Below are 22,142 nucleotides of genomic sequence, written 5' to 3' on the forward strand. Positions count from 1 at the left end.
AATTCTTTCTGTAACACATCTTCAAAGTTGCTCTTCGTCTACGAATATTCGTTCAATTATTAATACTATTGAATTACGAGAGGAAGTTCACAAATAAGGAATGAAATTATATGCACAACTGCTAAGTAAGATGACTTTGAGAGACGAAATAATATCCGCTGACAAGAGTTATAGAACAGTTATAACCTAAAATGCGTGCAATATATTTTCTAGCCAGCTATCTTTGTTGTGTTTTTTATAAACCTACATTTAAGTATAAAGTAAGTACAACGACTTATATTTATAAATGACGGAGTCTACGAATTGTGGAGTGAAATGAGTTAAACAATTATCTCCTCAAATACTTAGGAACATAAAGACGCCAAGCCTGTGTCGATGTCTTGTATTTTAATTTAATCCCTTTTTCGAGTTCAATCTCCCTAAATTATAAAAATAATTAATATATTCAATCTCACAATCAACAAAGGCCTTCTTTTCAGATTCATGAGTGTATGGCAACGATAACAAATCGGTTAGACTCATTTTAATACCACCTATACTTGATACTGGACGAGAAAGACAATCGTCGACCACATTATCAATTTGTTTGATGTATGGAAGGTCTTGTACATATTCATTAATTATGCTCAGATGCATTTGTTGTCGATCCGATTTCGTTTCCTCAAAGCTATGAAAAAGTCCGCTAACGGACGGTGGTCTGTGAATATTGATACTGCTTGACACTCACTGATTTGTTTAAAATGTAAAAACACTCAAATATGCCGCAAGCAATTCACGATCATAAGTGAAATACTTCCATTGAGCCTCACTACGTTTCTGGGAATAAAATCCAACCGGAACAGGTTGACTGTTAATAAGTTAATGAAGAGCTGCTCCAACAGCGTATTGTGATGCATCGGTAACCAAATGAAATAATTGCTCATATTATAGACTTTGGCTCAGACAGCTCCTTGAAAATCATAGTTTTAGATTTTTGAAATAGCAGTAACACTGCTTTTTTAAGACACTCAAAGGTATTACAGAGTAAATCTTCTTCAATGAGCCTCAAAACCACTGACAAGAGCAAAATATAGTACTTATTAAAATAACCGATATAATTTCCCCTTCATTTAATAGTTTGATATTATGTACTAAGTACTAATGTCAATATTCTGAACAGTTTTAAAATGATAGGATAGGAAAAAACAACAGAAGGTTTTTATGATTTTTAGATAAAAAATAATTTAGCTTAAATATTGAATAAAAAATATTTATATATAAATATGTACCTACAGACAAAAAATGTATATATTATGTATATAATGGAGGTTTACACGGATATATAATGTAGATATGCTGATTGAAATCAAAAATATGCAATTAAAGATATGGATGTAAATTCAAAATATGTATTTTTCTTACAGTTTTAAAGTTATAATACAAAAAAAAAAAAAAATATGTATAGAAAAATTACCACTTTTCAGAAAGCAATCAATTAATGTTTAATGTAGATGGTGTCATTTTTGTAAATCATTATTACATATTTAAACTTATGTAGTATAAAAATAATTGTATTAAAGAGCTAGTCCGATTTTTCATTTATTTCTTCACTCTTCTTTGATGGTTTTTATAATGTATATTGAGAATCAAACAACTCCACTAATATGTAAAAAAATTATTAAAAACCAGAAATTAAACTTTGATAAATTTAAAGGAAATATGTACAGTTTTTTTGTGAATATAAAGCATTAATAAAATGTAATAAAATCTTTAAATTGCAGAATACCATATCATATATTATAGTTTTAAAAAAAATAAATCTAATACTTAATATATCTATTTGATGTTATGTAACAAATAAAAGACACTCGGTAAGAATATTTTTAAGCATCTTATATGTGAGTAGTGTATTTATATATTAAGTAAATATGAACTCCTTAAACGAAAATTAAAGTTATTTATATTTTTACTCTTAGGATGATAAAAAACATTATTAAAAAAGTTTTGAATCTTTGTGTGGCATTAAAATAATTTATAAGTTAACGGAATGATCCTTGAATATAAAGTAAATATGCCATATATGTATATATATATATAATTCTTTTATGAATAAAAGTTTTATTATAAAATAACGTAATAAGGAGCTATAAATATATTAGACATCAGCCATATTCGAAATATTTTGTAATTATTAAAAAAACTTAAATCTATCTATAAAGTGTACATACACTTTCAAAATCATTGAAAAACCTGTTTCCATTACATGAAAGATAAAAAAATTATTTGGTTGAAAAAAAGTTGTAATTCAAATAACCACGTATTTATAAACTAGAACTTCAAAGTTCAGATTTGTTACTCAATCTAAATCGGATTTTCTGAGCTTCTTTACATTAAGAATGTGATCAAAAATTGTCGTGAAGACCCTTTTGTTTCGAGTTATAGTTTGTAAACAACTCATCGGACGGAAACATAAGATGTCATCATCAATATAGCTCTTAAGCTTAATAGCTAGTTCATTTAATAAATTTCTTAGAATTACGATTTTAAGAACTATTGTTAAGATTAACTATATGTTTTGAACTTAAATGTCTCAAACATTTTATTCTGAATTTTTTTTAATAGAAAAATAAGAATAAAACTAAATCAATATTCTACTCTAAAAAAATCGATTAGAGGGTTATGTTTATGGGTTTGAGAGATATAAGTAGGGGGAGGGATTTTAATTCATTAAAAAGAGCAAATTAAATTTTAACTCAACTTTTTGGATGCAATATGACGTTTTAAACATTCTCAATATTTTTTTTTAAATTGGTCCAAACTCTTTACTTATTCACAAATAACGGCGTATTTTTCAATATATTTTTAAAGTAATAACATAACCTTAAGATTCAAACTTCTGAAATTCAGCAACATAACTTTAGCATAGAAACTTCTGAATCCCTTTATTAATGGAGAATGTTATTAAAAAAAGTCATTTATAATTGCAATTGAGATCAAAAGTTTCCTTTAAAGACTGAAACTAACCTAACACAATTTTTTTATTAAAATATAACAGAAGATCGAATTAACAAGTCACCTTAGTACATAGGCTAAAATAAAAATTTAGAAGAAGTTGATTTTTTTCAGTGACTTTGACTTTTTTTTTTCACCTAAAAACTGACTTTTTAATCTTAAAATACTATGTAATTATTGCTTTACACACATAAAATGATTTAATGATTGCGGTGTTCTCAAGTTTTATGTTATTACATTGAAAAAATATTTAAAAAATACGCAATCATTAGTGAAAAAGTAATTTTTGGTTATTTTTTTCCCATAGTGCCTAAAAGATCATATTGTAGGAAAAATTTCTGCTTATATTAAATTTGATTTTAACACCCTCCTTTCCCCATTATAAGAAGTTTAAAAGGGTACATACACAAAAATTTCAATTTTAGAATTTCAAATTTAATAGTTTTTAGAAGTGTAATGCAAATGAACAAATTCATAAATGGTTAGTGTTGGAATTTAGTGTGTTTTTCAACGAGTGCAGAAGTATATTTTTGCTCCTGTATTGTAAGGATATTTCTGAGGCACATACCATATTCGAACTAAGGGATACAAAGTAAAACCCAGAGGCCTAAGGACATAGGAAGGTTTTCTTCCTTTTTTCTTCTATATTTCTCCCTATACTTTGTGTTAACATTGATCTAGAAAGCGTGCATTGAAGAGCGTGCCGTGTGTTTTATCTTACTTTCTTACCTTAAAGTAACTTGTGTACACATGCTAGCCTATCCACCTGTTATATTAGTGATACGTCTTAGAATGGATTCGCATCCCACGTACCTACCCTAGATTACAAACGAGCTAATAACGCCAAAAGCAAGATGTTTTATGCGAAGGTGTAAGAGTAAAAAAAACATGAATGATGCTTCGAAGAAAATAAGCTTGAATACAAAAAAAAAGAGCGATACTTTCGTCATCACTTTGACGGAAACTAATACTCAAAGAGTTTTTATTAACATTAACATGAAATACATCACTGACTATAATGCAGCTCTGCGTGTCGGTTTTTCGAAGGAGGAAATCGCTGTTGCCAAGGTACGGTATGGGTATACTTATGCCTCCTTGTATACAAGTGAGCCTGTCAGTATTCAATCATGCTTGGCAAATTTGAAGAATGAATATTCCACTGAAGTGGAAGGACCAAGAGGCGAACCAAAAACCATAACAATGAAAAGTGAAGGGATAGAGAACTTGGATCTCGATCACAAGAGGAAGAGGAAAATAAAGGCTGATAATACTTTTAAAAGAGTAGACGAGGAAAAATTGAAAAACTTGTATAAGTAAATTACTGAAGTCCTGAATTTCTATACTAAACCAAATCCTGAGGATCCAGATGCTGAGAAGAAATTTACAAAATTACCAGTCAATTTCGAGAACTTCGAGTTATAAACTAGAGGTTAACGCTGACTCTCACACTATCCAACGAATAATACCAGTAAATGGAAACTTAGTGAACGTAAGGTTATCGGGGGTACGACTTCAATGACAAAACTACTTCCAGTTTCGACATGCTCGTATAAACTGTAATGGAAAACGATTACAAATAAAGGAATACAAATCTGTATTGTTGAAAGCAAGAAGAACATAACTGGTAGGGAATCAAACGGTGAGGAATGGATATACGAAAAGAGGGAGTAAATAACAAAAACTGCAGTGGGAGTCCCACCCTTGAAGAGAACAACAACAACCACGGTTGCATTACAGCCTGTAATGGTAAAGAGGTAGATAATATCAATGTTGTTTCCACTCTTGGAGGTAAAGACAACACCATCGCTGGGAATTGTCCAAAACCAAAAGAACTAGATATAAAATGATTACGAATCGAACAACCATAGCGAGAACAATGGATAATAGAATCTGACGCCAGTTACTAAGGCTAGCGCAGGACAATCTGAAAGACATTTGAGAAGGTTCTCTGACACAGAAACCCCAAAAAAATATATTTGTACCCTCACAAAAAAGAACATATTGCCGGCTAAATTTAGATAAGGATCTCATTCAAAAAGAGCATCATCTAGTTCACAATCGTCACTGTGTGTATCTGTATCAAAACAACATAAAAAGGAATGATCCTTTCAATCTTTTCCTTGAACTTAAACTCTATACAAAGTTTTGAAATATAAATATGAAGTAACTAGGTTTATAAAATATGCTAAATTACCCAACATTGTCATATTTTGTGATATAAGATGCAATTTGAAGAATCATGACTCTATTCCACCAGGTTACCTCTCTTTCTCGTCCTTCAATAGTATGAATCAAAGCCCAAAACGTGTAGCAACTGTACTTATCAAGTCGACTCTAAACTCAAAAGTTCTTACCGTTGCGCAGATGAAAATATCATTAAATCACAGTGCTATTATCTAGGTGTTAACTTTGAAGTGATGGGTTTATATGGGCCAAACATTGACGACCCATATTTCTACGAGTATAAGCTTCTGCACATTGCCTCACACCGACCAACAATTATAGGAGGATATTTTAACGGGAAACTAAAAAAAAAACCAGAGACATAACAAGCAAGGCAGCAAACTCCAATCCTGGATCTTCAAAAGAAATGCCGTTAATTATTACGTCCTTCAGTTTTAATGACGTAGGATGCAAAATGAACAATTTAAATCATACCTTCTTTTATATTGGCAAGAACTCTACGACAGTGTTGTCAAGAATCGACTTATTTCTGATGAAGGGATTTGTATGAGATGCAATTGATTCTTATGATATAATAGATGCCAAACTTTCAGATCACAAGGCCATCAACTTAGTAATAAAATTCCAGTTAAAGGAACATAGACATAAAAAGAAGTGGACCCTTAACTTGAGTATCATGGACTATCCCAAAGTTAATGAAGGAATGTGTTTTTGCTTGTTCAATCAATGTAAAATAGAATAAATGTATTGTGCAGAAGAAGAGAATATGTTCTAGCAAAAAGAGAGAAGGGAATACCTTAACAAAATTGAACCTATTTCCAAGAGCATCCTTACAGACGAAGAAAAAAAAACTCAGTTAGACCAGATGTATAGGAAAAACGATCTGAAATATAAAGTCCGAATGAAAAATGACAATATTGATGACCTGTCACATTCCAGACTGCAATGTATGTGGCAAGAGAATAATAGAAATAGAAAAAAAAAGCATTAGGCTATTTGATATTAATTGTATCAAATCAGATGACCAGAAATTCATCTGCAGTGAGATCAATAAATTCTAAAATAAACGCTACTCATGTTACGATTGGCAGAAGGATAATAAATGGAGGAGATGCCAGACGAATACAACTTTCGTTTGTGAGGTCTTGAGATGCGAACCCAGCAATGATGCTGAGATATCAGATGCAGGTAAAGATCTAACTGAAAAACATTTGACGCACTTAGAGATTAAAAATGATTTTGCCAAAAATGCTAGACATAATAAATCCTCTGGGCCATCTGGCTTTACGTTCCAATTTTACAAAAAATATGCTGACCTCTTAATAACCTGTTCTACTCTCTTTTACAAAGGAGTAATGTCTTCTGGGGTTTTCCCTGAATTTGCATCAGAAGGACGAATCGTCTTGATGGCAAAATCTAAGAAGGATCCTGGATACCTGCTGAACTACCGACCGTTAACTATGCAGAATTATATTTATAATATTTTCTCCTATATATTGACTAACAGAATAAATAGTATGGCCGAGGCATATATGACCCTCCGCAGTATGGATTTGTGAAGGGTAAACTTATGAACAACATTCCTTTGTTTGTACATACCTTCCTTGAATTGTCGAGTAACACCTCTGTGCTCCCTCTAGATTTAGCCAAAGCCTTTGACACGCTGTCTCATGAGTTCCTCATTCGTACGTTGTATAAGAATGGGTTCGGTTAAATTATAATTGGAATGGTCTGAGTAAGATTCTTAGCAGGTTCCCGAACCATTGTGATTAGTTGTACTATTAAAACAAACAATAAATGGATGAAACTAAGCTACACTCTAAATACGTAACCAATTTATGCAGAATAATTTTAAAGGATTGAAGATGCTTTATAGCCAATATGAGAGGTTTATTCTAAATATATCATTTTTGTTTTGTTTCTTGTTTTTGCCATTGTTTTTTTTTTTTTCTATCTTCATTTTTAGTTTGATAATTTTCTTGTTTTTACCATTGTTTTGTTAAGCTGAAAATTTATGTTTTATGCTAAGCTTTTAGTTTATTTTGATTCTAAATAAAAGTGACGCCATGTGGCAAAAAACAAAAAAATGTTTAAATTTATTTCCTAGCCAAAACAATCCAACTTGAGTTAGAAATTAAAAAAACGACACGAAATAATGTTTTTAAGCAATTAAGAAAATTATCTTTGAAGGTATGGAATTATTTACAGGGTATGTATTAAATCAGATATTGATGTATTTAAGTTTATGCATAGTATAGATTACTCATAAATATTATAAATCATTTTAGGACCGTTTTCTGGGCTAAAAAATAACTTACATAATGTAGAATGTAATAAAATAATACAAAAAATAAACAATACAAGTAAAATTGCAGCACCTATTGCAACTTACTTTTTTGTACTAAGTATTGAAATATCTCCAATTTCTCATCAATTAACAATTTCTGAATTTTGATAAAATTATAGAAACTGATAGGAAAAGAATTTATCATTTATATGAAATTAGATACATCAAAAACTGTCTGCATTATTAAAAAAAAAGTTATCTACCAAAACTCTGTCAGTTTCTATCCAATATGTAAAGTTTACAAAAATGATTGTTTTTGTTTCCACAATAAATTGCATTATATTATACAATTATAATGTAAATTTTTGTTAAAAAAAAAGATCCTGCTACAATTGTCCCTAGTCGCTAGGTGAAATGATATAAAAGTGTTAATTTCCTGGAACTAAGAAAATATGTACAATAGACTGGTCCAATTTCCACTTTTTCTGGAATTGTTGAGACCTCATAGGCTTAAAATAGGCATTTGGGTAACAATAGATAAATAAAAATTTTGAACAAATTAAAAAAACCTTTCAAGGTCGTGCAACAAACTTGAAATTTTGAAAATTTACATTTTTTCCAAAATTTTGTTTTCTTCATTTATTATCTTCTAACTATTAGCAGACATGATTAAACCTTTTTTATTATTTATTTTACATAATGAAATAACTTTTATAAAATATTCATACCATTTTGTTCTGAAGTAAATCTTTTTGGATTTTAAACGGAATAGTAGTGATATACCTTTTTTACACTATTACTCACAGTGCAGATTTTTTATCTTTATTTTTTTTAATTGAACCGCAATGTTTGTTGAATATTTACGGTTTAAAATGAACAATATTATCAGAGGGAGTTTGAACTTTCATTAAAGGTGGGTTGAATGAGTTTTTTTTTGTTACAGAAAATCATCGAAATTTTATAGTATTTTTGAAATAAAATTTATAAGGATAATTGCCTAATATTTTTCAAAAAAATGCAAATTATACCAGTCTAATGTACAATGATAATTAACAGTACTCATTGGTCCATCGACTACAAAAACACAAGTTATTTTCTTTATTTCAATTTCATAATTGATTCAAAAAAACTCTTCCGATCTGAACTCAATAATAAATAAAACAAATTAAATTCAGATATTTAAAAAAATATTTAATTAATTAAATATAACGCATATGATTGAAACTTTTTAATTTAATAATTATCCCAGCAATGACTTCTAAAACTAATCCAATGAATTTATAAAAGCTTTTTCTATAAATAAAAATCAATTGTTCCAGCTCACTAATGATACATAATGTACTTGTATTTATTATTTATAAAACAATGAACAGTTTTATCAAAGCACAATATACGTAAAGTAAGAATGGAGTGCCTATTTTGGCCTTTAACCTATTCCAAATGATTAGAGGGGACATAGCTATAATAGATATCCGAGAGTTTAATTTAATTATGGTTAATTTTGCATAAATTATTATTGAGAAATATAGTCTACTAGCAATTGTTATAAATTGAATTATATTTTGTTGTCAAATTATCTGCTATACAGTAATACGTTGAACAGTAAACATATTTGGTTCAGTGGATGTACCAGACATCACCGGCACTATTATTTCTAAAAACTAGAGGCGCCTCGAAACTGTTTAAAAACTCATAAAATAGGTGAAAACTGACTAAAAATAGAAATAAGTATAATTGAAAATAAAGAAAGAAAAATAATAAAACTATAAAATGTCAAATTAATACTACATTCTTAAATTTGTTAATTTCAAATTATTAACATCTCAACCCCCCTCCGTAAAACCGACAATAATTGGCTGCGTTAACTTCTCTTTTTTTTTTTTGGAAAATAAAAAAAATGGAAGCTCTAAGATATAATTTAAATTTAAAATTTAATTTAAAGGCTCTTGAAATGGAAAATAAAGAAGGTAATGTAGTTAATCCAAAGAAATATTATTGTCTTACATATACACTTTCAATGAAAAACACATATACAAACAATATCAGGATAGAGAAAAATTGTCACTATGTCTGTATGTATAGATGTGTACTCATCTTTAGTTGTGTAGTATGTGTGAGGACGAGTTTAATAAACAAATATATCAGAATGTAATACATTTGATCTTGTATTTATTTCTGATCATGCAGTTATTCTTTTTATATATACAGTACTTTAAAATCCTCCCGTCTTAATAATAACAGGGTTTAATTAATAAAGAAAAAAGAAAGGGAGGAAGACAATATTTGGTGATGGGAGCTTGTTCGCTACAGTTGTCTGAGACATCAATATATTGCTATAAAATGATTTAAAACATTAACCAGCTGTTGTCTTAGTAAAAACATGAAACGCTAGTTTTTGATATAATTTGATCGAGGTCTAACATTGTAATATTATATAAAATTGTGATCATCATCTAACTATGAACACAGTTAAAAGTTAGGCAGAAAATTTTCAAATCGATGATATTAAATTTTTTTAAATTCGACTCCATACCTAAATAATATAAATTTCTTCCATCAACCCATATCTTCCTCGACAAACGTCAAGTTGAATACCCTAATACAATTATATATACACAGTTGCAAGAAAAGTATCACTCGAGTTGACCTGTCCATTCATCAATCATCAGCATCATTGTGATATTTCATATAGGAAAAATGACAATTTGCGGAAGTTAAATCTACTGAGTAAATATTCTAGCTTTTAAGTAGTTTTTTTTTATTTAAATCACTAAAAGTTACGAATAGTTACAATGAAGTGTTATGTTACAAATAATATTAATTGAATTATTAGATTTGACTGTATCTTTGTTTGGGTATGAAGTAATTATTATTACATTGTTATTATTTGTTAGACCCAAATTATCTGTCATATACATGTTTTATTCTAATTTATTTTGTTATGAAAGCTCTGTTGAAAAAAAATTATAAGTAATTTTTCTGGTGTATAAAATCATTTGGATATGTCTTCCCGAATCCTGTATTGTTAGATTTTTTGCAGAGTTTTACACATAAGATACATTCTCAAAAGCATACACAGGAATATAACTACTTAATAAGTTCCTTTATGTAATTAAAAAAAAAGTTGAATATATATTGAAGATTCACTTGAAATAAAGTTTTTAATAATTTATGTTGTTTAAAATGATGAAATAAATAAATCAAAAATATTTTATACAGCTCTTCTACATCATCTTCGAAATTCGATTCAAAATGTCGAGAAAACTTTTCCTTTGAGCTCGAACAAAACTTTGAAATCAAACCAAACTTTTGTAACTGTTATTAATAAAAACAGTTCGTACAACTGGCAAAAGCTGATGATGTTGTTTAGCACGTTTCAAATCATTGTAAGACTATGCTCCAACCAGTTACTTTATTTTGTTGTTTTTTGGGGTTTTGTATAAAAAAGAAAAACTTGACATTTGAAAACGGATAATTGTTATATAAAAAATTGATCTGGAATTAAATTTAATCACTTCTCAATATTCTGGAACAAATTCACTCCAAGTTCCGAGTTTTTTCTATACTTACTTTTACTATCTGAAGCCAGAGTTTATGAGAAGTCCAAAATTTAAAAACTGGTTTCCCAGAATATCGCTAAAGGGTAATTTCCAGTAAAATGAGAAACTCTTTGAAGTGTACCATATTTTATCACTGTGATCTATGGATTAATAAATAAATATTGTATTAATTGAGAAATCACCACACTAACACCGTTGACAACAAATATCATATTTTTTTATCTTTAGTATGGAAATGCACATTACCAGATTGTCTGACGATAGATGATATGAAGGTCATTCCGGATTTAGCGCTTGTGCGTGTGTATCTAACCACCTTCAACACATACTGAAATCAAAGTATGTTCCACCCAGCAAGTAAATAAGTAAGTTATACGTATATCGTTACTCAAGGATATTTACTCATAAATTCTCATTTTCTTTCAGACTCTTGCTATTTTTTTATCTTTAAAAGACATCCACGTACAAGGCATATGCACAATATAAGTTTTTTTACTTAAGTCTTTGGAAGATACAATCATAGTTATATTAAGAAGAACCTACCCACACGCTTACATAGGCGCACATAGATGAGAGGGTTATGCACGCCCTCAGCAAAGGGATATCTAAATCACATATAACATTAAATAGTAAAAGAATATCATCATGTGTTTTTTTTTGTTGTTGACTTGAATTAATTCATGACAGTTACAGTTAAAAAGCGATACAGAGAGTTGATATCAACAACATGTTGTGTATTTAATATTTGTGTTTCTGAATAGAATATTTATATTAAATAATGGTGTGTTTAAAAGAAGTGACTTCATATTGTGTTGTTTACTAAGTTGCGTAAAAGTGTAAAAAATTGATATATAAACATATAAGCAAATTATTCACGAGTCTTCATATTATATATAAAAAATACATCTAATTGAGAACAAGTTTTATTCTTTTGAGTGTTGTGTTACAAACTTGTTTTACTAATATTTAATAGTGGTGATTTGTGTTGTGTTTTTTTTTGTGAGAGTGTTTCAAGGAGGAGGTCACAAACATGAAGGCTGATAAAGTCAAAATTTCTCTAAAGCATTTTGCTTCAGATCTACCCTCTAAAAATATGTCCCCTCCATTAAAAGAAGCTTTAAGGTAGGAAAGTCATCATAAAAAAATATCCAAGTTAATTTATGTTTTATAATGACATATAACTTGGCTTAGTATATAGATATCTTTTTTATAATTCTGTTTAATTATATAATTCCAAAATAATATAGGCTGAAACATTATACATCTCGATTTGTAGCTGGTAACATAATCCATAACAGTATCTAAATTTTTTTATTCAACATATGTTTAACTAAATAAAAATATGCGTTGTTGGCTTATTTTGTTCTGCTTTTTACGTCACAAGACTTTATTTAAATAAATGACAATCTATGATGTTCTATAAGGTTATGACATATAATGGGCTTATTCCTCAAAACACAGATCAATTATAAATTAACTTGTAATTGAAGTAAATAAACAGAACTTTAGAGTATTTGTAAACACTTTAAACTAACTAATAGGTCATATAATAAACCCTTATGGCCTTTGAATAGTCTAAAGTATTTATTTATTGCCCTATCAAAGAAATATGTAGATTATTATAATTATTGATAAAGTAATTATTCATTCTCATGTCTATAGGTACTTCGTATTCAAATACTGGAACCTGAAATTTTTTTCATATGTTATAATTTGTAGGAGCACTCGAAACATTTCAAATGAAGAATTTACAATCTTTCAGATCATATATTTGTCCTTATGCCATTTCATATTACGTCATTCTATCTAATAATTTTACTCCTCCTTGTAAAATAGTAGGAATATTTTATCGCAATATGAAATAATTGGAGTACTTTAACCAAACAACATTTAAAATATATAAGAATTATGGATATTTTGCGTATATCATTGTATGAGGAATTGATTTTTTAATAAATCTTCGTTATATTAAAAGTCTAACTTTTGACTTTTAGAATGAAAATTATTAATAGATCATTTGAAATTATAAAACAGATAAAAAGTAATATATTTAAACTATATATTAGCATCAATGAACAGTAACTCATGAAATATAACATTTTAAAACTTGTACAAAATCTAAATTTGAACGCTAAATACGTATAAATGCTTAATTTTTTTTACAACATTTTAATTAAATGTTTCCTTTCAGAAAAAAAAAATTCTATAAATATAAAGGTGAGTTATTCTACTAAATAGTCCTACACTATTTAAAAAAATCTATTAAGAAATAAAAGTATAATAACATTTCAAGATAGTTTATATATTTTTTGAAATTCATGAATAGTCGAATTTTAGTGCTAAGATTGTAAAGCAGAAATATTCTATTTCTGTATAGGATTCTTTCTGAAAATAGAGACAGACTATTATAAATTTTCACAAAAGGAAGTGACGTATGTTCCTTTTTCCATAATTTTTTTCACTTCTTGTTAAAAGTACAAAGTACATGTTATAAAACTTGTCATGTATTATATGTACATAATAATAATATTAATACAAATGTTGATGTAAAATATTTGGAAACAAGTTTTTATTTTATTTTAGATTAAAATGAACTTTTATCAAAAGTTATGGTAAAATTGTTGTAGTCATGGCATGTTGATAAAGAAATGATGGAAGACTTAACAAAACATTTTCTTGAAGAATAAGTTACATTTTCTATGCCAATAAACAAAACTAGAGTATGCAGAGCTTTTTAAGGGTAGTTTATTGAATGAGATGTGAAAATTGTTCAACCCTTTTTAGCATATATTTAAGGATAAAAAGTATATGTTGGTAACCTAGTGCTTTTATTTATTACTTCACTCTTTTTTTGAAGGTGCAAACGTAATATGAGATTTGTAAATCATAAGCATTTATGGTATGTAAAAAAAAAAACTACCAAAAATAAAGACAAATCCTACTCCATATCTATCAAAAAATTACTTAGATATCTTTCCTCAACTTGACTCTGAGTCAAACAGAGACTTACCCTTATAACCCAACAACAAATCATCATTATTACTATCAGACTTTCATGTTCCATACATCTTGAACATCAATTTCATCTCTTCCAGAATAAAAGAATATGGATAACAGCTTTGGATAATTAAGAAAAACTTTTTCGATTCCCAACAAATAAAAATCTTCAACGCGTTGTGAATAATATTTTCTACAACTTTGGTATTCTTTATCATCAACTTTGTATTCACTTAAAATAAGCAACTTATACTAGTTTAAAATTTACACTCCCAAGAACTACCAAAAATTTTACAACTTTTTTAATTTTATCTACTTGTTATCAGGTAAACACTGAGCAAAAAACTACCAACAAATTGCTTACATTGAGTTTGGAATATTAAAAAAATTAAAATACAATTTAAAGTCAACTAATGGGTTAAAAATAATTTGCAATCATGTTAGTACAGAGCTAAAATTGCTCATCTTAAAATTGCATATAGCTGGATATATGCCAAGTAAATGTATAGTGCATATTCAATCTGTCTAGGTTTTCCAGACTTTGTTTAAATCCTTTTCTAAATAATAACCAACATACAAACAGAAAACGATATTAGTTTATAGGATTAGAAAGTATTGAAAACTTCCATTTACTCACGGAACTGATTGTATGGGGCATCACTGTAAATGTGTAAGTTTAAAACTTATACAGTATTAAAGAAAAAAAAATTACATAATAAATTTAATATTTAATGCATTTACGACACGTTACAAATTATTAATTTTCTTTTCTTTGTTCTTATACTAAACACCTTATAAAAAAAGTTTTTTATGACTTATGCAGTTTTTTTACTAAATTAGAATTATATAAATAATTGTAGTCTAGAAAGTTATGTCATTCAAAAAAAATATACCTTTTTATAAATCTTTTGTAATTAATTTATATTTTATTTATATTAAAATGAATTTGTCTTTAAAAAAAGAAGTCATCTTTAAGTGCCTCATTTGATAGGATACAGTCAGATGTGACAAGGGAGGAAGAGAAGACGGAAATAAACAAAGATATTGAAAGAATAGTTCTTTGTCGATACTCAATCCTTCTCGGAGTTCAACAAGGATTACTATAATAATAATTTTTATAAGGAAATTATAACCCTGTAACAACTTCTTAAGATTACTTTATGTCTTTTATGAGCACATACTAATGTTTAATCAGGTATTGAATATATTAGGAAAATGTATTCGCTACTCAGAAGTGAAGTAATAATGATAACAGCTAATAAAAAGACATCATCCTTCGTATTATCCGAAAAAGTGTACCAGCAAAAAAATACACTGGACTTACATCATTAGCTGTAATACTATTTATTTAAAAATGATTATTTTTGCTAGCCATAATTTATATTATATTATAATAATTATCAAAAGGTATTTGACAAATACCGTTTAAGGAAGAATGCAAATATATAGTACAAAAATAAAACATAAGTAATTATCATGTCTAATTGCCGACATATATTGTTAATTTTTTTTTCCAATTTTTGCCGTTTGAGTTACCAAAATACTAAAAACATTATGTGAAATTATATTGGACGTATCTAATGTAAATAGTAAAGTATAGTAAATTTTTATGCAAAAAGCAATAACAAAATAAGAAAAAATATGTAAATTAGATATTATTAACATACCTTTGACGAAACAAAAATAATAATAAGTTGCTTAATTTACTGAAAACTTTGTTTTCATAATGTATATTTATTTCAAAAACGTCAACAATACATTTGCATATTTTTTTGTGGATGATAAAAACAAATTAATGTATTTGACTTCTAGCATTATACATTTTCATATGTAAATACAGAATAATATTATTTAATTATTGTGTTAAAAATCATATTTATACCATATTGTTCAATTAAAGGAAACGTTACACTCACAACACAGCTAAACAAAAAAAATTGTAATTAAGAAACCTTATTTTTTTCTTTTTATACAATTTTCTTTTATTTTTTAAGACAGATCAAGGAATAAAGATATTAAAAGTTTGGAAGGTCATACAAAATTGTCATTAAAATAATAGGATAACAAAGTTCATAATGCGTGCGTACTAATATATCGATATCAATACACTAGCTAGTTTAAATTTATATATCTATTAATACTTCTAAGGGAAATAAACAAGTTTAACACTGATGAAATTCCAATATTGATCATAATAAATTAGTCTTGTGGAGATAACGCAAATAATGAGAATCATGGGAAAGATTCGGAAAGAAAAGGACCCGAATGATCTCGAGCATATATTTTAGATTACTTGCATAAAAATGTTGATTTTTCAAACCATGTGGAAGAAGAGTATTAATAATTCATTCACCAAAAAAAAAAAAAAAAATAACCAAACGATACACCATTAAACTTTAAACCAGCTGACTAATTTGGGGTTCTTAACTTAAAAAATTATGTCTGTGAAAGAGACCTTGAATACCAGGTCGGAAGTCATAAAGAATCTAAAACAAGGGGCTTTTATGAAAAATTTAGCGAATTGGGACAATCGATGAACAAGGTTTTTAAGAAAGATGGTAATTATCAGTGATATAAATCCAATGAATTCTTCCGGATTTTCTTTTTATTACCAGTCGTCATCATTATTTAATTCGTGAGTGGTGGACACTCATTTCTGAATAGATTCAATTTATTAAAACCTGATTCGACATTCGTGTGTGCTCATAAAAGAGGAGGGTAACACTGAAGATTTGTTGCAGTATTATAATTGTAAGTCCTTGTTGGACTCAGAGTAAAACTGCTAATCCAAATCGGAGTAATTCTAGCAAAAATACTTGTTTATATCCTTGTGTCGTTCCTCCCTTGTCATAGCTGATTGTAGCTGATCTAATGAAACGTCATCAACAATTATTATTTATGTCCGCCAAATCATTCTTAGAATTGTCTGAGTTACCATGTTGATTTCTTTTTTTAACATGCCCATTGTTCAAAGGATTTTCATTACTAGTGATTATAAATATGAAAAATAATACTCACTTATATTTTAATAAATTGGTTATCGACTCATTTGCATTTTATGTTATGTTTCGATCATCTTCAATGAATTCACATCAAACAATGAGAGCAAATTAATCTATTCAACGACAATAAATATTTATATCACATTTAATGTCTCTTTTTTACATATATATAGTACATTTCAGATTGTCACGCTCGATCCATATTTGAAATAAAAAAATATTGAAATTTGTAACTCTGTTATTATGAAAAAAAAATCTAATTTGAGGACAATTAGAAAAATACTTAAAAATATATCCGTTTGAACATTTTCCTTACATCTCTTTATAAATATAAAGCTTTTACATAACCATGTTGTATCATACCCAATAAAAAGAAAGATAAGACGAGTTGGAAAACGTTATATGCAGAGAAAAGCAATAATTTATCTTATTTAAAGGCAGTTTAACTGCTTTTTTATATTTATATTGTTTATTTTAAATCATCCGGCACAATATTTATTATATACAATTTTATCTTCATTTATGACATAGAATATTAATTTTGAACAAAATTTTTAAATTTAGTTTTCAAGGATATCTATTTTCTAAGCATGTGGCTTTTTTTTCTTATTAAAGAATTTAGTGTAGACTTTATTTTTTTTGTACGTTATGCATTATCAACTCCATCAAAAACTTTATTATAGAGTCTATATAAACTGTGTGTTCATGAACTTTTAAAAAGTTTAAGTTTTTACCTTATAAATATTTTAGCATTATATACATAGGATCAAAGTTATTATGTAGGTATATTTCAGAAATTTTATATTAAGTTTATCAACTATTTTTAAACTAATTATAGCTGATGTAATTTAAATCAGTAGAAATATTTTTTGAGAACATTTCTATATTTCAAAAGTCAGCAGAATTGGTGATAAGACAAAAACACCAAATTTTATAACAATTAAATCATCTTACAAAAAATAGAATTTTTTGTAAGTTATAAGAACCACGTGTGGGAAAAGGGTCCTACGCTGTAAGTTCAAATTAAGTCTCAAGACTTTGCTAACCAGTTAAAGTCATTGAATATTTTAATAAAGTTTAGTTCGATTTTTCACATTTTTTATAGTTATAATTAAAATTAGGAGTATATAGTTTTAAGGCTTTACTTGGATACTGTATAAACTACATTTCTAGTACAAGTCAATTATTACTTATCGAGTACAAGTCAAGTATCAAGTCTTTTATTATTAGTGCTGCGTCGGTCCTAATTTTATCGGTCCATTCAATTCTTAGAACATGTCCTATCGGTAATAGGGACTGGTACTTAACTGTAGGTCCTTTGAACTTTTCATAACAATACCGAGAATTTATTAAGGCAAACGAGATATAATAGTTATGTATTAAGAGCATTGACCATATATAGTAAAAAATATTCATACTTTATTAATAATGAAATATAGTAATATTTTTTCTTAGATATATATTTTATTCTAATATATATCGTTTAAAAAAAGAGGGAGAATACCATTAATGACGTTACAAGGTATATATTTGTCCTTTTTTTAAGGACCAAAAAGTGAGACTGGACTGGAATAGGTCCTCCATATTAAAGAAGGATAAATGATTATGAGATTAAGTTCAGTCAATAAGTTTCCTAGATCCTCAAATCCTCATAAACTTTAAAGTCTCTAAGATCAATATAAAAAACTATGTCTTAAACATTGCGTCCCTTTAGATTTATTAAGTAATCTGAGTGAAAACGCTTTTCTATGAAAGAGTACAAGTATATTGCCTTTTGATCAAAATATAAGTTATTTACATAATCTAAGTAATTTATCTATTAAAAATAATTTTTTATAAATCTGTTTTTATTTGTTAATTAATTATTTTTGGGCATATTATGAAGGAATAGATAAAACATCTTTATTATCTAATATGTTAATTAAACTCTTGTTTAATAATTGTATATGTTCATACACACCTTGAACATATCCTCCTATATAAAAGAATTTGTGGGTACATTAGAGCCGTTTACATGTCCTTGAAAACCTGATATTACAAATTTATAAAAAATATATGACTATTAATGCCTTCAAAACACATCAATGACGCATGACTACTTTCCTCTTGACTTTTTATAACACCTCTTTCATCAAATGATTCAATCAATTAGTTCTAACAGAGTTTTACCCATAATGGATATGAACGATGATCCACCCCTTACTTTGTAATTTATTCATCTTGTCCCTGTATTGTTGAACTTTGCTGTGAAGGCCTCATAGATAATAATATTATATAAAAGCCTTTCATTAACTATATTTTTACAGAAAGGGAGCAAAAGTATTGATTTTATTTCTATTGAGAAAAATGAAAAATAATAGAAAATCTCTCATGCCTACCAAAATTATGTTTGATCAATAAATATTTCGTGATACTTTTATGATATATACTTTCTTATATTTGTAAAAAGAAATGGCAAACTCTAAGAATGATAAAAAATAAATTTACTGATTTGGTTTATCTACAATAACTAACAAAAAATTACATGTTTATGGAAACTTATTTATTCCATCAATGAATATGATCTGTCAACATCTGTTTACTCATAATCGAACTTAAATTATATTTATATTTAGTAACTTTATAAAAATTTATTTTTATGATAAATTCTGTGGAAAATATAATAAATTATAATGTTTAATTTAAAAAGGTCAAATTGGAGCATAGTTAACCTTTTTAATAAATAAATAACAAAATTGTTTTTTTTTCCATTAATTATTTTTAATGGATTCAGCAGTGTTGCAAAATAATAATTTTCACAAATAGGGTATTAAGTTCATAGTGGCGCATTTTTTTAAATATTTAAAATGTCAGTTAGACCACATTTATTAGCGGTCTTACTTTAAAATTGGTTTGAAATGCACATATGAATATTAAAAAAGAGATTTTTTGTTGTATCCGTCTTCAGTATCAATCACAGCCTGGGCCTAAAAGGAGGAGTAGGGATGGACAGTGTACTGCCTTGGCATGTTGTCTCCTTGAGGGAGCAATCAAGAGTCCTTGATGGTATGAGATGTTCGATTTGTTTCAGAATCAAAGTAGCCCCAACAAAATAAAATATCAGATTAAGATTCAGACTACTGAGGACAATATTTCCTTCCCAAGTAAGTCATAGGGGTGTCATAGGGTGTTTTTATTAACAAAAGTGTATTTGTTCTGAAGCAATGTTAATTTGAGTTATATTTTTTTGAAGCGGAATTTTCTTGAAGTTATGTGAGGTAATTTCAAAAATAAATAAACTTACGCAAAAGTAAGATACACTCAAGTCTTTTGTAATCATCAGGGATTCTTGTAACGATAACATATACGTTAAAACAAAATTTAAACTATTATGTAACTGATATATTTTTATTTGCTAGCATTATGATAGTAAATAGTCATTTAATAAGTACCTAATAACCTTTTAAAAATAGTAATGATAAATCAAATATAAATATGTAAACAATTAATTTTTTATTAAAAACTTTTTGTGATTTTTGCGTACAGATGAAAAGATAAAAGACTAGTTATTATAGCTTACGTGTCTTTTTCTATTACAAAAACATGGAACAAGGATTTTTTTTAAGGGGTGGGAAGTCTACTTTTAGTAAAATGCGATACTATCGACACATACATATATAAAGAAAAATGATATGATCCTTTTGTTTACTTTTTCAAAAAAAAAAAAAATGTTTTTGTCAGTTAAAGGACAAAAAAATGGGTTTAAAGACGATAAAAGAATATAGATAAAAATATTTATTTTTACTTTTCTTGTAGATATGATTTTGTGTTGTTTATATAACCATAAAACTCTCCAATGGTTTATCAAGAAGTACAATAAATATCAAGAAAAACTACGAAAGTTTGTTTCAACAAACATATCAGCAAAGAGATAAAATAAAATCATATTGTATCTGATTCTTTTGTAGAGATTTTTATGGTTAAATATATATGTATATACATAGCAAATATTTGTTTATGCAAAAATCTACATACAGTGCAAGATTTTGTAGTGATAGCAACAAATTTTAAATCTTGTGTCGTGATGTTATGATATCTGTATCCATTACAATCGACATAAAAACAAATGATACAGGAAATAGTAATACGTAAAACCTATTGGATTAATGTGCACTAGTAAATGCATTGTACATAGAGGAAATGAAGTTTTACAACTTCATATCCCTAAACAATAATAATTATTAGTATGCATAATTTGAATAAAATTTAAATTTTAAAATAATTATTGAAAAAAAAGTAACGCATTTAATGAATTCAATTTATGTTGTTTGCTTATAGGTATATATAATTTTGGATATATATATATATATAAATCATAATTATTGGCAAGGTTTTAAATAACATCAATAAAAAATAAATCCTTATAATATACCCTTCAAAAAACCAAATTAATCCTAATGCAGTGATTAATATCAGCAATGATATATATATTTTACAACAGGACACCTTGAAATATTCATCAAAAAGGGATAATAATATTTTATATTTTCTTTTTTTATCAATTTTCTACAATCTATTGATAACGGATCTGCTACCCACTTTTGGGTCGCGGCCCACCTATTGAGAAAAAATTTTGCAACACATTTTAATGATTTTCGAAACATCATTATATTTATAAATAAAATTAGGTACACGTATATGCATTATATGTCAGTAGAAGTCAGTGGCAAACGGAAGGTATCTCTATTATTTGTGCAAGGTACTATTGTTATCTAAAAACCAGCCAATTAATTTATTAATTTATTTGCTGGGCTATAAAAATATAAAAACTATTCGATACTATTTTATACAAAATTATAGCAATATAGTCATATTATTCATCTTTAAAATGGTTTTTGCCTCATCATTTCATTTATTTTTGATTTTTTACATAAAAGAAAATAAATTATATTTTACTGAATATATTTGTTTTAATTATTACAGGAACTTACTTTTAAAGAAAAATTGAAAGGTCAATGCCCTAATTTACATTCATACAATGATATCATCTTCAAATCAATGTTTGAAATTGAGAATTCAATATTTTTTTCTTATCTTTTAAGTTTGTAAACGACTATACCAAAGTACTTATCACCAAATCAT

General features: G+C 27.4%; 1 protein-coding gene and 1 long non-coding RNA gene across 2 annotated transcripts in view; one reads left to right on the forward strand and one right to left on the reverse strand.

The window, feature by feature from the left end:
• Positions 1 to 10,208: 10,208 nt before the first annotated feature.
• LOC139905861 (uncharacterized) lies at positions 10,209 to 11,615 on the reverse strand. Its single transcript, XR_011780959.1, has 2 exons — positions 11,269 to 11,615; positions 10,209 to 11,162 (listed from the first exon to the last, which is right to left on the reverse strand). It is a non-coding gene; the product is annotated as an uncharacterized lncRNA (long non-coding RNA).
• Positions 11,616 to 11,629: 14 nt separating this feature from the next.
• Positions 11,630 to 22,142, forward strand: part of msi (RNA-binding protein musashi) — a 237,317-nt gene continuing 226,804 nt past the window's right edge. The window contains exon 1 of the mRNA XM_071889641.1: positions 11,630 to 12,144. Within this exon, the coding sequence (XP_071745742.1) occupies positions 12,053 to 12,144 (92 nt within the window). The 5' untranslated portion in view covers positions 11,630 to 12,052. The remainder of the gene's footprint in view (positions 12,145 to 22,142) is intronic.

Source organism: Lepeophtheirus salmonis, chromosome 6, assembly GCF_016086655.4.
Source record: "Lepeophtheirus salmonis chromosome 6, UVic_Lsal_1.4, whole genome shotgun sequence".
NCBI classification, from domain to species: Eukaryota; Metazoa; Arthropoda; class Copepoda; order Siphonostomatoida; family Caligidae; genus Lepeophtheirus; species Lepeophtheirus salmonis.